General features: G+C 41.2%; 1 protein-coding gene across 1 annotated transcript; it reads right to left on the reverse strand.

Moving 5' to 3' along the window:
- Positions 1 to 5,159: 5,159 nt before the first annotated feature.
- Positions 5,160 to 12,109, reverse strand: eg (eagle). Its single transcript, XM_001353471.4, has 3 exons — positions 11,719 to 12,109; positions 7,596 to 7,673; positions 5,160 to 6,452 (listed from the first exon to the last, which is right to left on the reverse strand). The coding sequence occupies exons 2-3, from the start codon at positions 7,671 to 7,673 to the stop codon at positions 5,358 to 5,360; spliced, it is 1,173 nt and encodes a 390-aa protein (XP_001353507.1). The 5' UTR covers positions 11,719 to 12,109; the 3' UTR covers positions 5,160 to 5,357.
- Positions 12,110 to 18,473: the final 6,364 nt, after the last annotated feature.

Raw genomic sequence — 18,473 nt, forward strand, 5'->3', positions numbered from 1 at the left:
GCAAATTTGTCATCCTGTCGCAACCACAGCTCGCTGGTGTCCGTCTTGAGGAACCTCTTGGGAAAGGCGGCTGCTTGGGCTTTCCCTGCTCATTCCACAAACCGATTGGCTTCGGGTGACAAGATTTGAGCCATGCGCTTCGATTTGTATATGATCCACAGCTTCCTCCACTGTGCTGGCATGGGTATAATGGTGCATTTGGTGCCGAACTATTCCTCCTGCTTGTCCTAGGGGTATACCCTTGTACGGCTTTTGCGAGGTAATCCTTAGATTGAATTTAAAACTTTTGAGGTCTCCCATCAATTCGGAAAGTTGCTGGTCGTGTTATGGTAGCTCTCTCCTGGAACTTCGAACTTGTTCAGGTCCGGCGCCTTGATGTCATTGCGGAGCAGCTTGGAAAAGTATTACTGGACGTGCTTCGTACGTCCATGTCATGGCCAGTCCAGGGAGTAGCTGGTTGCGACGCTGCTCATCTTTTTTTGCTGAATCGCATCCACGTACCATGGGGCTCTGCAGCTTGGAGGGATCCTTCAGAGCGAATGTTGAGTAGTCCAGACTTGACTCCAACTGGTCATTGGGCAAAATAAAGAAAAACAGGCGTTGGGGCTTCCAATGCTGACCGGTGGAGCCGAGACGATCAAAACGGTTAGCCCATTGCTCTTAACATGAGATCTAAATGCGACAATTGAGTATCGAGTGTTTCGATGGCTTACCTCACTTTTTCACTTACTTTGGTAGTAGGGTTGCATTATGAATATTATAAAATCAGCCGACGCTTCACGCAAAGTCAAGATGGCGGAAATGGCGGGCCTTTCAGTGTTGGGCATCTGTTCTAGCGATGGGACTATCGGGAAAAACACGAAGTGATAGCGAGAAAGCTTGGAGCTTTAGTTTTATTTGCAACAAACGGCATATTGAATAAAAATCCTTTAAAATTTTTTTCCTTTTTTTTTGTGCTTTAGGTACAATTTTATTTCCCATATATCCGCTATATCGAATAAAGCCAAAGAGTCATTGGATTTATCAAAAGATGGTCTTAACCATTTTCTGACCCCTATACCACTGAACTACTTTATGTTTATCTTGTCCGGCCTATCTTAGAATATTGTTTTTGCGCCTGGTCTCGTCATTACCAAAAATATCAAGAAAATTGTGTAAGCGAACTTGACAGTAGTAGATAATTTATGATATGTGTATTTTTTTTCTATACAGTTATACTGATCATTGTTGAACTCTAAACAATAAACAATATACATACATAACATATGTAACAGCTAAACGAATAAATCAAAACAACTTTATTTCCAAATCAACAAATCAACAAATTGGAAGTTTCCAAAAAATTGAAAAAATATAAAACTAAAACAAATCACATGCGCTGCCAGACTGGTGTAGAATTCCTGTAAAAATCATGTTTAAAAATCTTTCTTGATTGGAGTAAAAAAAAAGGAATTAAAAATATATTAAAATCACTGCCAGTGCTCCGCTCAATTAGTTTTAATATTATTTTCAAATGCATTAAAGTCAAGTTTAATAAAAAAAATTAAATTTATATGAAAAAACTATTCTATATACATATACGTATATGTACATATACTATTGATATATATATTATAAGACTTTATTTAAAGACTGTGCCAATCAAATTTTAATCACATCTCAAATTTTGTAAACCATCTGATGAAGTAACTAAAATCCTTTTCATATCCGCAATTACCGATTCCAGTTCCAGTTCCTCTTCGGTAAAGAGAGCCCAGAGATATGCATGCTTAGGGAAGGGCTGCCACGATATTGATACGACTCCAAATTTTTCAGATTTTTCAGAATAAATAAGAAGGAAGTCTCAAAAGAATTATACTAGTGTTAAAACAAATTTTAATTTATGATGTTTTTATGAGCATGGAAAAAAAACTTATTTATGCAATGTCCTTCCGAAAATATAGAGCAAAAAAATTAGATATTGGTTTTAATATAAGATTTATAAATTTGAATTTTATGCCCTACCTTAAGTCAAAATTATTTTTGCTTCTTCCTTCTTGTGGTGCTCTTTACAGCTGTTTGCTGTTTTGGGACGCACGTGTTGTGCATTTTGAGCGTTTAAAGATGCTGGCAGCATCAAAAAGTGGAAAATTAAGCTGAATTAATTTTGTTCTTCTTTGGTTTCATGTCGAGGGACGCTTCCAAATTGGGTCAATCGAATCTTTGGTCAGGAAGTCAGACACGTACGTTGCTTTTAAACAACTGCAGGGGTGATCCAACACGTTCAATAAATACGCTATGGCATACATATGTATGTGACTCCAATGCGAACTATTTATTATTTGGTTTGACTTATGTATGTATTTATATTACAATAATAATAATATAATGGTATATTACTATACTTGATCTGTTACCAACTGCGTTCTTATTCATGGTAACCTTTCTTCAAAGAGCATTTAGGTGCCATGCGTATCAGGTACTTTGTATGCAGGAGCTGCCTTCTGTGGCAATAAAATTGCAATTAATTTTTATTGACAACTCTGAACTCTTGTTGCAGAGATTTGTTGTTGATCTTTAAGCGATTTCACTGCGGGTAGATGAAAAGTCTTTAGTACTGGATGCTCTTTGGTCTTAAACGGTTCTTTAAGAGGGTTATAAGGGGGTTATGTTATACCTAAAGAATGGCAGGATTAGATGTGCTATGTGATGGGAAAATTAACAATTTCTCTTATGATTTTCCATCTAAAGTTTCCGTATAATTTATACGCAGACCCGTATGTTGCCCAACAACATCATGACCACAATCTGACTCGAAAATTGTCTCAGTTTTGGGGCCAATTCCCGCTTATATACAGATGACGACGCCTTCAGCTCTTCCATCTCCATCTCCCTCTTCATCCCAGCGAAATGCTTATGCGCGTGCGCGACAGACAAGTCGGACTGAGATGGATTGCCGTCGGCAAGACCGTCAGACCATCAGATCGTTTTGCTGACTGACAGTTAGTGGACCTTAGGCCTTGGCTTATCGTCAGTTTCTAGTTACAGATCCAGAAGGAAGCTGCCTGCTCTGCTCTGCTCTGCTCTGCTCTGGGCGTACTTAAAATTCAATTGAATCTTGAATTATTGCATTGAATTTCATTGTTTGTAAATGCTCGCCCCGCTGTGTGGCTCTGTAGACTGATTTCATTTCCTCCGTGCCATAGATTTATTTATTTTTCTCATTTTATTGAATGCTTCAAGTTCAACAGTCGTAAATCGTCACAAAATATTATGATTATTATTGTTGTGGGTATTGTATTACATAAAAATGTGGGGCTACATGAGGTGGGTGGTCTCCATTTGGACTGAACTGTGATTACAGAAACAACTGAATTAAATAGAATAACTTGCATACATATACATAGAAAAGTAAAAGTATCCCTTGTTTCATCGGTAGTCTCTTGTTTCCCTGATCATTATCAACGACACCAATAAAACTCATTGCGAAAGTATCTGCAACAACCATCTACACAAAAGACCACTTGTTCTGTCCCAGCTCGGCCCCTGCCCCTGCCCCAGCCCCTGGCTCTGTCTCAGCCTGGGGCCCTGCCTCAGGCCGGCCCCATCTCCCGGGCACAACCCGATTTGGCCACATTCGTTGTGAATAAATGCATTTTAAAGGCATATTGAGCACGCGATTCGATGTTTTATGCTCACGATCTCCGTCTGAGTGGCTCGATCTGTCTGGCATACGAGGTACGAGTATTCCGTGTACGAGTATTCATTTCGCTTAGACTATTATTTCTGTTTAACGGCTACTGTGGCTGCCGCGGCTAATTGTGCGTGTGGTGTGTCGTGCGATTATTTAGCTTTGTATCTCACTTTGTCTCCCTGCTCTCAGGGGGCGTGTTCCGTAAGATACTCTCACACACAGACACCGCGCCGAGCCGAGCTGACTGAATAGATGTGCGAATCGCCACTCGAAGCTTAAATACTGAGATGAGCCAATCAAGAGAGTTTGTCTCTGTGTACACATATGCAGCTATGAGTGAGTTGTATATTGTACAATAAAATATATCGTTTAGACGTATATGAGTGTTTAGTATACGATTAGGTAGGTATGAGGTGCCTTTTCGATGAGTAATCAATCATTATATTCATTTTATGTAGCTTTGATATGAACTTTCAGCTTCCCCAAATATTTCAAAGTATTTTTGTTTAATTTCATACAGATGTTCGAATTGAGTTCGTTTTCTAAGTCATTTGATTTCCCTCTGCCACCACAAGTCGACTACAAGTCCCAGCTCTCCCGTTGAGTCTGTGCGGATTGTGTCATCTGTCCAGGGCTGTCATAATTACATTTATATAGTCAACATCTAGGTAGCCTGACATTTGGAAATATGTCAGCAGCAGCATGGTTATGTAATGAATAACGCATTGACTGGGTACCGGGCTCGCTGCGGTCAGGATTTGTGTTCGCCGCTTGATGGATATACACGTAAACACAGGAGCCGTGACAGTTGAATCGAAAACTTATTTATACATCATACATACATATATCCCTCTACAGTATATATGTACCTGTACTTGTATATTGAACAAATTTCTGCTGTAGATGGTCATGGAAAAGTTTGGTCATGTGTCAATTGAATGAAGCTTTTTATGTCAACCTCAAGAGCGAGAGAGAGAGAGCTGAAGGAGCTCAAAGAAAGAAATTCATTTTGTGTGGTGGTTGGAAAAATGTTTAGTTGGGGACCACCGAAACGACTACAAAATTTTCTCAAATATTTTCCACGCACACCAGATCAGCATTTCTTCATAACTTTTCACTTTTATTTTACTCTTCTTTTAAAATTTATACATTGGCTTAACATCTAGGCAAATAAATTATTTAAAAATAATAAAACAAACAAAAGTTCAATACGAAAACAACGAAAAAAAAACCCTACTGTCTAATAACTAAAAATATTTATACATAAATAAAGAGAAAAAAAAAAAACGGAAATGTAAGCTAATTCACATAGCACATTAAATGACAATCATTTGTAAATTTGTCTAGAAAGTATCATTTATTTATTTATATTTCTATATATATATATATATTTTTGTTGTATATATAATACGATTGTTCACTCTTTTCTCTTAGCGGCTGTAATTGAGCTAAAAAAAAAAATATTGATATTGATATTTGTACATAATTTCACTGGCACCAAAATGATGAAGATGAAGGGGGTTTTTATGGGTAGATTTCTTCTGGTTTCGGTATTCATATACGAGTATCTTAGCGCCCATTTCTCCGTGGTCCTTTCTTCTGCAGGTAAGAATATCTTTTCGAAATTGTTTTAGCACTGGAACGAATTTTCAGGCAATCTCGAATCTCAGATCGCAGCTATCTTTCAGCCCGTTAGGGTTTGGGAGCGCACCAGAGTGAGGTCGAGGGGCGTGGATTTGCGGACAAGGATCGAGGTCTCGTCCAGGAAGTGACCGGCCGCTGCAGGCTCGCTCAAACTGGGACTGTTTGAGCCAGGCGCCAAGGGACTGGCTGGATCTGTTCGCGATCTCAGCGAGAGATCGATGGGTTCGTCCAGCTCGGGACTGCTGGCGGCCGGAAATAACAGTTCCGCCTTAAACTGGTCCTTGAAGATGGGCAGTGGGGGCACTCCGGCCGCGAGCAGCACTGGTGGCAGGTGGCTGAACGGGGCAAAGGAGCTGTATAGCGGCTCCGAGTGACTGCGGAAGATCTCGAGCAGCTCCTGATGGCGCTGACGCTGCTGCTGCGCAGCCAGATCTGCGTCCGGCTCGGAGGTGGCGGGGAATGGAGGGCAACCCTGCCGCTGGCCCAGCTTGGGCATTGATGCAGCGGTGCTGATGACGCCCGTGGTGTTGCCACTCAGCACACTGGTGGCACCATCCTCGTTGGGATCGCCGGCCGATGATGCGCCGGAGTCGCTGGGGGTGTTACTCAGGCGGGATTCCAGCTTCAACTGCCGCTGCTGGTGCTTTTGGTGCTGCTGGCGATCGTTGAGATATTTGGCCGCCTGCAGGAATCCGGGCAGGCTAGGAGAGGCTGCGGAGGAGGTGGCTCCCGCCGCGCCCACTCCCCCCATTGTGGGGGAGCTGGAGGTGGCTGACTTGATGCAGGGATTCGTTTTGTCCTGGTAGGTCTGACGCGCCTGATGGCTCGCCTGCTGCAGGCGCGCGAGCTGCTCCAGATTCGCACTGCTTACCCCACCGACCCCCCCTGGTCCGCTACCAGCAGTCCCGCTGGCTGTACCCGCCGTGCTCTGCTGCTCCTGCAGCAGGCAGTGGATCTTGAACCAGTTGGAGCGGCGTCCATAGCGGGAGCCACTCTTCGACATCCCCACTAAGAGGCACTTGCGCAGGCGACACGCCTTGCAGGCCGTGCGGTTCTTCTTGTTGATCACACAGTCCCCGTTGTGCTTGCAGCCGGCTATAGCCGCGATGTTGTTGTAGGTGCGCCCAAAGAAGGACTGCAAAAGGCGGGAAGAGAAAGATTTCAGATGAGTATCTTGTATCTAGACAAACGGGTGTATTCTGCGACGAGTGGAGATTTGTGAACTACTTGTCCGATCTTTTTCATACCCAAGACCAATGTGTAAAATATGTCTCTAATGACCCATGGACTGCAAAACTCTTCCCAAGTGGTAACCGAGGATTGCCCAAGCTATAGAGTAGTGTTTTTATAGAGAAGCGTTCTTTGTCAGACTGCTCCTGATATTGCTGGCTCTGTAGGTCATCTCAGCTGAGCAACTGGCTAACAACATTTTAACAATGGATGTCACCTCTTTACCTCACCTCTGTGTGTGTGTGCACCTGTCTACCGCTGTCGAACTTGCCTCAATTATCAAATGTGCGTTCATAATGTGCCCAACTACTGATGGGGCACGCCACAAAGAAGGAGCAGCATAGATACGAATAAATCTTCATGCACCATTTATTGTATCGCAACTGATTTCCATTGTTTCGGGGCTGGTGCTTGGGGCTGGGGCTGAGGCTGGTGCCGTGCCGGGTGCCGACTCATGGCGGAGTTGATTTTGAAGTTCAACTCTGAGTGGAGTTGAGCCACGTTTGATGGGTGTCTGGGACCTTTGTTTCCGAATGCGCTGACTCATCTAATATGCATGTAATTTTTATTTGATTGACTGCAGTTTACATTTGTGCTCGCCTTGAGGCTTACCTATCTCTACATATATATACTCATACTCCTACTTGTATTCGTATTCGTGTTCGTATTCGTAGTTGTAGTTGTAGTTCCCGCTCTCCCTGATAACTGCTCTAAATTTTGCAGAAATTTTCCCATGCCATTTGAAGGCTTTTGCTTTGTGCTGAGGTGCGCACACGTATCTACTTAAAGTCAATTAAAAATCGATTAATCTACCGAATTGAATTTTAATTATAGTAATAATGTTTTCGATTTGATGGAAAGTAAAAGCCAAAATCGAGATCATTTTTTGCACATTTTGTCGACTTGTTTTGTCTACGAAATGTGCGAAATAGCAGCACCCATCTTTCTCACAATTGTCTCGGGTAATCCCCATAAAATATCCATTTGGGAGAGATATTTTTCAACTAATGGAAGGAATGCGAATAGAAACGGGAACGGGAGTACTCACCTTACAGCCTTCGCATGTGAATGCCCCGAAATGAAAACCAGCCGCCGGTTCGCCGCACACTTTGCACAGCTGGTTCATCTGCAAAGCGAATGTGATTGTTTCTAAGTTAAAGCACAGATTTTTAGTCAAAAATATATATACTAAATACTAAGGATAAATCATTAATGAGTGGTTTCTAAAGAAAGTATGATTCTTGGGCTCTCAAGAGCTTGTTGCCGAAACTCTTAATTGAAAAACTTCCATCTGTGGCGGCCTCTTCACGATTGTCCTTGTTATCGATGGGATTTTTTCTGCCGACTATTTTTCTTTTTATATGAGTGTATGTCTGTGTTTTTTTTTGTTAACTCCTCTCTCAGTTTGACAACAACAAAAAAGAAGCCAAAAGCCAAACCAAAAGGCAGCACAGTAGAAGAAGAGCCATCGAAACAGCAACAACCACAGGCATAACCGATGACCCACTGCGTTTCTCTTTACTTTATTTTGTATTCTTTTTCATTTTTGAATTCTCTTCTTTTTTTTGCCACAGGTCGTGGATAGAAATTGAGGTATGCAGCGACCGGTTTGGGCTTGCACCATCAAAGTTTCGGTCGCGGCAATGTCAGACCCTGCACCTCGACTCCACCTCTCTTCATCTCTCTGCGACGGCGACGGCGACCGCCACTGCCACTGCCACTGCCCCCTCTCTTTCCTTTCCCACAGAAGGCTTCACGTTCACACATCTAATGCATGCTGTGACTTGTTTTGCCCGCTCATAAAGCTCTTAAGGTCAAGCAAAAACAAAAGACCGCAACAGCAACAGCAACAATAACAACGAAAATTACGAAAATTCTACGTCAACTGTTTGATGAGCATGGAGAATCTTGGGGAGGGATCGATTTTGTCATGGATATACTCGTACAATTACAATACATTATAAATTCTTTGACATTTTTTTGGTTGTTAACGCTTCGAGAAACACTTTCATGGACCATCGCAACTTGGCTATCATTGGATTGGGCTCTGCAGGTCACCAAGGACCCTCAATGATGTACCTACTCTCAATACAGCTGTGCTCGTATCCTTTCCTTCCGGCAAAACTCTCTGCGATACGATTATCCGAGTACGAGTATCTTTCTCCACGATCCTCCCCCATTAAGTACCAACTTTGGCTTGGCTTGCCTTGGCCTGGCCTGACTTGGCTGCTGCTGCTGCTGCTGCTGTAAGACACCAAGATTATCTATGGAGCACAAAGTGTTCAAGAGTTTCAGTTCTGGGTCGCCTCTGAAGCTCAAGCTCAAGCGATTGAAGATTTCTTGTGTCTTCTGTCTGCCGCTGATTTTGCTGCTTTCTGGAAAAGCGCACCGCTGTGCCGAAAATTGTCACGGTTTCGCTCGCGCCTGTCTCCGCTGCGGAGCTGGAGCTCGCTGTGAAGGTGCAAATTTAATGTTTGCCAATTTAGCAAGGCTCTGCTGTCACCTTTGGTGTCCATTAGCGAGCGTTTATATGCAAAGTGCTGGGCATTGGCAGGCTGGCTATGGGTTGGAGGGGCAGCACGGAGCCTGGGGTTAACCATTATCACAGAAGCAGCATCACGTTGTGGCACCACCTGCTGGGCACATTTCTAGTTGCAGTTTGCAGTTGCAGCTCCCTCTGCCACTGTCAGCCCTGCCACTGGGGCCGGACAATGTCAAGATATGGACACCTAAGCGAACACTTGGCCGGAGTGAGGGGTACACCAAGTGGTGAGGTCTGAGGTAGTTTTAGTTCTAAATTAAAGGGAGCATTAAAGCAGAAACTCTGGGATACCCAAGAAAGGAATATCTATGTATATCCTACATATGCATACTTTAATTCTTTTCCTACATTCCGGCTTCAACCAGTAATCCAAATTAATACTAATTCCCATTCTGATTGAAGGCCAATATACTATCACACATTTTTTCTAGCAAAGATAAACTAATTTCACGCAAAACCTGTCCTTTAGCGGCTTATCTCTCAATATAATTACAGCAAATTTCCACAATCATTTCTGGCCTTTTTAAGCAAACCGAAAGGAGTGACCACGAAGCGATAAACTGGCAGATTTGTATCCAAAGGCGGCTTCAATCCTTTTGGCACAATCACGATGCTGGCCAAGGCCGCCCGCTTTACAAAACCGGACACAAATTGGGCTCTCAAGAGATTCAAGAGATTTGTCTCGTGCATCCTCCGTTTCCCCCATCAAATGGACAAATACCGATCCAAGTCGTGTACCAGGACACACATACTTGTAGTTCCCATTCCACAAGCCCGACTGCTAATTAAGGTCTTTAAGGAAAAGAGAGTTACACGGGAAGGAGAATTTTGTAAGAGTATTTCTGTGGTTCGGATGGACTTGGTTCATTGTCATTTGTTGGTGGATCTTATTGGGTTCCCTTCGTCTCTTTTTTTTATTGAATTCAACTAGTGGCATTTCAAATTCATAAAGAGATTCCCATTGTTCATTTCTATATCGGACCTAAGCGATCACAAAATAGAAACAATCCCCAGCTGCCAAGCTTATCGATTAAGCCACATTTAAACCAAGATTAATGTTACACATTCGACTTGAACAAACAATTAATTAAAAACTATCCGTATTGATTGTAAGCCAAGTGGATGATTGTTCAGATCTAATCTGCGGAGATCTACAAAATGTTTTCCGAATCGGTGAGGAGAGGAGTGGAGCAGAGAGGAGTCTGATGGGGGGACGACGGGTACGAAGCGGCTTAGACAATAAGAACCAGATCAGTTGAATGTATGTAGATACATTCTCAACAAGCTCATCAAGTTGCTGTTGACAGACCCAAAATGAATGCACATAAAGCAGAAGGATTTTCCTCAATAAGAATAATAAACAACGGGCAAAAAAATGTGTCCTTTAAAGCAAACAAAATGATGGACAATGCCAAATCAGATAAAGGGAAACAAAGGTAGAAAAGGTGTTCAAACAAGCAAACCACGATTGTCTCAAATATTTTGAAGCGGCTACAAAATAGAACAAGAATCAAGAACCCAAAACCCTCGTCTCAGCTCCTCCGTGATCATCTCTCTGGCCAGACAATTGCCGGTAATATGCTTTATTATTAGCCCTGCCAATGGAGTCCACTCCACTGGAGACGGATATTCCGAATATGCAAATCCACTCAGCAGTCACACGCTCTAGTTTGAATTGTCTGCTTCCTTTCGTGGCCTCCCAGCTCGGTTCCCGATCCAGTCCAGCCCCGGTCTCTGGCCCTTTTCTGCTTGATTGCCGACAGCAGTTGGACAATTAAGTGCTGGAATACATCTTCCATCTCCCAGCATCTTCTCTGCCCTACCCCTATTGTAGTAATTTTTTGACACTTATCGCACAAAAGGCAATAACATTATTAATGAGCATGTCAATGAGCTTCTTTTGTTTCGGTTGGCTTCTCTACTTCTCTACTACTCCTTTTTGTTGTTTTTGTTTTTTGGGGCCTACCAAATCTATATTTCTTTCGTTAAGGGCTTATGCAATTTAGAGTGGCTAAAAGGGTAAAGACTTCTCTCCCCAATGGTCCACTTGGCTAGTCTGCCACTTTTTGATGCACTTTGCTTTAATGTATTAAATGGAATATTTTATTTAAGTTCGTTTCTGACACATTTTCAGTTTATTTCAAATTGCATGTCTCTAAAGAATCCTAAAATATTACGTTTCAATCAAGTTGTGCAGGAACTTGAATATATGTGCCGTAATACTTTTTTTTAACATTCATTGACAATCTTATCTGACTATTTGAATTGCTGATAGCCACTTAATTTATTCTATTTATGCAAAATGTATTTAATTTAATTAATATTTTCATTACGACTTATTAGCATTCGTATAGTTTTATACTTTTTAGGTTTTTTTTTTTGCACGTTCCATTCTACAATAAATATTTCCATATTTATTTAACAATAACATTAACATAGTATTTTTTACTTAAAAAAAATAAAAAAAAAACATAATACTTTATTTTTGATTATTACATCCATTAAATCTTTGTCTTTCTTAAAAGGATTTTTATCTTTTAAATTTTATATTTGTGATTATTCAATCCATTAAATCTTAAAAGGATTTTTGTCTCTTTAATTTTATATATTTTGTACATTGCGTAGTTACCTTTTTATAATTGGATATTTCCAAAACTGCATAAATTGTAGATCCCAAAAGGTACACTGCATATATTTATTTATATATATTTGTATATGTTTTTAATTTCACAGAACACTTTGACTGATCAGATTTCCTTACAAACTGGATGATCTCTGCATTATCAATAGATCATATCTGACCATAGCACATTTCATAGCACATTATCTTCAGTGACATCATTGATCCGCCTAAACGGTGATGATATAGCGACGGCACTCGAGAGACTCACTCGCAACACTCACGTGGCGCACATAACGCCGAAGAACTTCGCGATCGACGATGCTTGGCAGCGTGAGTCCAATCCGAGACTGAATCGTCATCGTCGTTCTGAGACTGCGACTGGCCCGGTGTGGCCCTGGCCTCAAAGATCATATCATTACAACCCAACAGTCAGTTCCTGTTTTTCAAACAGCTGCTCTTCTGCTCCTCGGCTCGGCTCTGCTCTGCTCTGCTGCGCTCTCTTTTCTGGCACAGAAAGAGAGAAGAGCACGCTCTCAAGACCCATAGACTAAGAAAAAATTTTCAAAATATTATCCATACTCGAATAGTTCAAAAAAAGAGAAAATCTGTAAATAATATAATTTTTTTTCGAGAAATTCAATTTATATTCCTACCCATGCCGAGTTCTAATCAAAATATCACAACGCTCGGAACGGAATTATTTCTGTCATTTAATTATAGGTAAAATTCGAACAGTCTTTATATGTCAATGCATCGAGATTGAGGGAAAATCCGCTTCTAAAATGTGTTAAGTAAGGCGCAAATATGACTCTTATGTATTGATTGCCGAATGTGAGACATCTTAATCCTAATTTCTCGCACTGTATTCTCTTACCCAAGTCTCTCTCTGTTCGGTGGTGCGTGCTCAACTGTGGTTGGCTGTTGCCACCGGCACGATTTGTATGTATGCAATGGATGTATATATGCGGATATATATGAATGTTTCACTCGTATTCATTGAAAATGTCTTGATTCGTTGGCTGTTGCCTACACACAGTACTGTTATTATTTCCTGCGCTTGTGTATGTGCGAGAGTGTTAAATTCGGTTTGGTTTTTTTTATATTTTTTATTGTAAATGTGCATTCATTTGTATTCGTATTGGACAACTAAAGTGGCAAAGAGGTGGGCACAGAGTATCGTAATGCCCGCCGTTCAGTGTGAGTAAAAACAGAGAGTAAGTAAACAAACTAAAGAAAGAAAAAAAACATCGAAGCTCGTGCAACAAAATGGTGAAAACTAGTTTCTTGCCTAAGTCTTTTGCATTTCTAGCATTTTTAAATGTTTTTTATTCAATTTTCGTGATTTTCAGCAGTTGAAGGGATTATTGAGAACTATTATGTAGGAGTTTATTTAATTTTAAGCCGAGATTGAAGTGTTTTTACTTTAATTTTGTCATTAATATGAAAATACTCGATTTAAATATATTTTATATTTAAAATATATATAATATTTAGCGAATATTGAAATTAAATAATGTTTTGTGTCTTTTCACAAAGCCATTTTTCTCTCAGTGTATATGAATTAAAATTTTGAATATTTAAAGATATCCCTTCATCTGCTAATCATCACAAAAATTGTAAAATCCTACAAATACAAAAGACTTAAGCAAAAAACTTGTTTTCAAGATTGTGTTTTGCGATGTTATTTAATAATAATTTGTTAATAATAAATATTTTTAGTAGCACTCTATTAGTTCTGAAAATAATTATGTTGATAAACAAAATAATTGGGTTGCGCAGGCCGATATTAGCCATTAATCCATAGATCATAGCCAGTGGTGCAAAAGTAAAGTAAGTCAATTTTATTGTTCGTCATTTTGGCACTGACCACTGAACCCTATTGTCATCTACACCCATGCCTATGAATCCCCCATCTTACGTCTTCATCTCCTGCCTTTCTCTCGGCTCGCTATCGTTCTCTCGATCTGTCGCGATCGCATTAGGGAACTCCCTTGGACAGTTTGGACTTGGCACTCACTTCTTGCAAATTTGTCTTTAAATTATCCCCGCCTTGAACATCGCTATCACATAAAAACCGCATATGTATATTCGCCACTATAATCTACTATACACCACAATAGACCATGTGTGGCCTATTGTTAAAAAAATATAAGGAAAAAGTTTAGTTTTGAAAAAAATTGTATTTCTTAATAGCTATTAGGTGGCCAGGTGGAAAACCTTTCCTATTTCCGTAACTTATGGGCGTTAAGTTACCGAATTCCGGAGTAATAAAGCAAAAAAATATTCCATTAAACGTGGTTGGGAAAATTGTTTGTAATTTTTTAGGTAGTTCAATATGTTAGAGAGACTTTATGGATAAAATTTTATCATGTATCATCTTTCTTTTGGTAGATTATAGTAATGGAAAATCCGACTTTAAAAGTATTAAAAAATATCGGAAATTTGAACTTTTGTTTATTTTGATAGGTTTTCAGATCAAAGTTAATGAATTTATGCGTCAATTTGTTCAATAATTAATCGTTTAAATAGTTTTAAAAAATAATAACGGGACATAAGTTTATGAAAATAGAACAACTAAAAGTTGTTCGCTTTTTGTCATAGTGGATAATTTTGCGGAAACGTCGTTGACTTTTAAATGATCATTCATAAATTAAGCTACTGGAAAATCTCAGTAGTGCAACAAATATCTTAAATTAACATTAAATAGCCGCAAAACTTAATCAAACAAATCCTCCAAATTAAAAATTTTACCATAGAGTCCTGTAGAACAAAGTTAATAGTTCCTAGTTTAAAGTAGATTTTAAGAAGCGGCAGCTCCAAACAGTTCCCATTCCGGCGGAACAATCAACGCGTTTTCATATGTCTAATTGAATTCTCTTGTCATAAGCCAGATCCGTGCTTACGAGTAGATGCTCGCACAACTGATCCTGAGGCATCCATCTCGCCAGTGTATCCCTCTCGCGGTTTCTGTCACATCGTGATGATGATGATTTCATTTTAATAACAGCACTTGAAGAAGGAGCGAGAGCGAGAGCAAGAGGAGCCTCGATTCGAGTTTCGAGCATCAGTGAAGATCATTTAATACCCTGCATTCGCTGCGGCCGTGTCAACACCACTTGACGGAGTAACAAGGAAGCGCAACACTCTGAAATGACGTGTAATTTATCACAGCACGAGCAGCATTTAGCCATGAACTGGAACGGAGACTCCCGGCTACCGACTACCGACTACCGACTCTGACTGCATCAGGAATCTGGTTAGTTTCTTTTCAGTAGTTTCCAGCGCCAGAGTCAGAGCTTTGCCTGTCAGCATCATTGTCGTCATAATCTTAGTTAGAGCTGCGGATGCTGCAGCTGCTACGGATACTGCGCAGTCATATTAACATTTCTTTTGCTCGTAGGCAAATCTGCCCTCTTCGTCTTCGTCTTGCCTCTCTCTCCGTCTCCATATCTGACGAAATTTTAATTAAGTTTGGGCCTTGGTAGCGGGGCGCATATCTCGCCTACTCGCGTGCTCATCTCCCGGTGACGAGTTGGCGCATTAGCTTTGATGGCTGCTCATATTTATTAGAGCGCAATCTGCCTCAAATTATGCTGCAAGGACAGAGTGAGGGGCAATTTTAATCCGATTGCATTGAGCAGAAAGAAAAATTCCATAGGAAGCTCGCTATTTCCAGTTAGAGTAATTTATAGAATTGGAAAACTGGAACCTCCCGAACAGCCAAAGTTCGGTGCGGTTATCCGCCAGATATTGGTGAGAGCATCCAAATTAAATATCGAATTATCTAATCCCCTCTCTAATTCCGATTCTCTCTATCATAAACTTCTAGCTTGTCATACGTCAATTTGCTTGTCAATCGGCAATAAAGGGATCCGCAACGAAATCACACGGATTGTAGAATACATTCTCAGAAAGCTCTTAAGGTTTGGAGATCTTTCCGCAGCCAAACTTTTCCGAGAAAATGTTGAACAGGTCCCAAATACGATTGCCAAACACTTGAACACTTGAACAAGTCTGATCTATGCACTAACATGGCCAAATACAAATTGCCGCTGGCCAAAAAACGAGAATCAGAAGAAATCAAACCAAAACCAAAGCAAACCACAAGCAAAATAGGCGACAAATCTCCTGCTGTCTGGGGGCCAGCCAGCATGCCATCGTGAGCTTCGATGGGAGACATTTGGCGACATTCGATCGATGCCAAATCGATCCAGATACAGATACTTTAAATCACAATTTCAATTGAACGAACAAACGAACGAACGCAAGCCAAGTCGGGCCAAAACGAAAAAAGTATCTGAAAAATCGGTCTGCGCACATGTCAAAGGCGGCAGCAAAATCAGCTGCAGCAGCAGCAGCAGCAGCAGCAGTAGCGGCAACAACAGCAACATCTGCAACAAATGCAACAACAGCAACAACATCGGCAACAACTTGGCAGGCAGCATTTTATTTCAATTTCAATTGATTGTCGTACAATCGCCATGAATAATTCAATTTTTAGAATTGCATTGCATAGAGAGCCAGATAGAGATAGCTGTTGGAGCGGGAGAAGGAGCAAAACTAAGGAGCGAGGGAGATGGAGCGAGGAATACGGAACATGGACATATTTTTGCCACTGACTGTTCTACAGCTTCTTCTTATTTTTCTAGTCTTCTTACCCCATCCCCATCCCCATCCCCATCCCTCTTGTTTCTGTTTCTGTCAATGTTACGGGCGACAGTCGAAAGAGCAACAAAAATACACGTAAAGTAATACTTAGGAATGAAGAAGATCGACCACCTCTAAACAAATAACTTTTAGGACGTTTATTTTTGTAAAACGGTGTTTTGAAGGGGAATATACCTAGTACCATGATAAGACTCTTGTTTAACCTGTCCGAAAATATGATGAGCATTAAAGTGTCCCCACAATCTATAGACTGAATCTAGCATCTTTTTGACACGAACATACAAATGATTACAAATCATGGCAGATGCTTCCGATTTTGTTTCTATCAAAAATGGACTAGGGGACAGGGAGCAGATACATAAAGCGTAATGCATCAAAACATCATCTTCAACCATTAGTAAAGTCAGATGCTTAACAACCCCTGCCAGACGCCAGAAACTGACACAGACAGGACTCTGGCATTCAAGCACCGTTGATTAATGAGGTTATTATGCAACAATTATGTATATAAACATTGAGCATTGAATGCGAATACACAGCGCACAGTGAGTGTCCCAGTGAGTGTTTCAAGAGCACGGATCATGTCAAATTAATGAACTCGCTTTGGGCCCTTGACTCTGGTTCCTCTGATTCTTCAACACTTCATAAAGCTGTCGACGCGAGGGACGGGACACAGGACAAAGCATCCTGCCCAGGACACGATCGGTCTGTCATTTGCTTCAGTTTTATGCATGGGCAGGCGCCCAGTCGCGACTTCGAACCATTCCCAGATCCCATAAATCTCACACGATGGTAAATTTGCATAACTCCCAGAGAAGATCTCTTTCGTAATTTGTTCTGCTTAAAGGGAAACTAGTTTGCATCCTGTCAGGGGACAGAGAATCCTTTTTGGCAACCGTTTCGCTGATGAAGGAATGTCAGAAGCGAACGAGCTGCGAAGCAGAAAATGTGTCTGTCAGAAAATTTTGAATCCGTTTGACCTCCATCTGACTGCAGATCTCCATCTGAGATCTGCCATGCCCTCCACTGAGGCTGAGCTTGAGCGGTGGCCGCGCCTTTTTTGGGGGCCACATATTTTGCTCGTGATGTCATCGGGCGCACATTTCTCTCTCCACGGTGCTCCAGTGAATCGCATAAATTCGTAGCACAATTTGTTAAGAGCGCGTGCTTCAGTTTTCGTCCGTCCGTCTGAGGCGACGGCGGCTTTTTCTCAAAAAGATACTAATAACAATTGTGCGATCTGCTCGGCTTCTCTTTCGGTCTTCTTTGGGATAACAGGGCAATTGTATGGCCTATACGAGTCGGAGATACCCTAGGAAATGCAAGATTCCGGATAGGCTCTAAAGTTTCTGCCTTCTCTAGATGTTTTTACTGGACCTAAAAAGGATTCTGCAAACTATTATTAAATGATTTGAAAGTGATGTTGCTAGAGCCAACAGTTTTGCTGCCGAATCGCAATGGAAAGTCCTGTACTTCAGAACAATCTATGCCCAAGCTGTTTTTGGTTTCCCAAAAAAACACAAGCGTAAAACTACTTTTAGTGAGAGTATGACAATACTCGTACTTTTTGCATCTTGCCCGCTCTGGCTCTGGCCTAAGCACGAGTGACAAATTGGAGCGTTTTTTCTGGTCGGTGTTTCACTTTTTAAGGCCCGACCCTGGGTGCAGGGGTGAGTAAGTGGGGCCTCCGTGCCCAGATCCAGACCAAGACCCAGAGCCAGAGCCAGAGCCAGACACAGGCAGAGACACCTCTCCACACATGTGGAACGGCTTTCGGGGCTTGGCCAGAGCGAACAGCATTTAAGTGGATTTGGGAACTGCAAAAAAGAAACAAAAATTGGTTTACCCTATAAATCTTATGGGTGTTGACTTGGTTTTCTTTTCGGGTTTTCGGTTTTTTCATACGTTTTACGACTGACATTAATTGAATGCGTCCGAAATTGGGGGAACTTTCCTTTGGGCATAGCACACGCTTCATTTGATTTATACGAGTATGCAATGCGTAATCTTCTTTGCCGAAACAGAGCGACGAAAAAAAAAATTTTGGCTTGGCGAATCCGCGGTGGGAATTAGAGGCTGAGGACACGGCCTCG

This window comes from Drosophila pseudoobscura, chromosome X (genome assembly GCF_009870125.1).
Source record: "Drosophila pseudoobscura strain MV-25-SWS-2005 chromosome X, UCI_Dpse_MV25, whole genome shotgun sequence".
Taxonomy (NCBI): Eukaryota; Metazoa; Arthropoda; class Insecta; order Diptera; family Drosophilidae; genus Drosophila; species Drosophila pseudoobscura.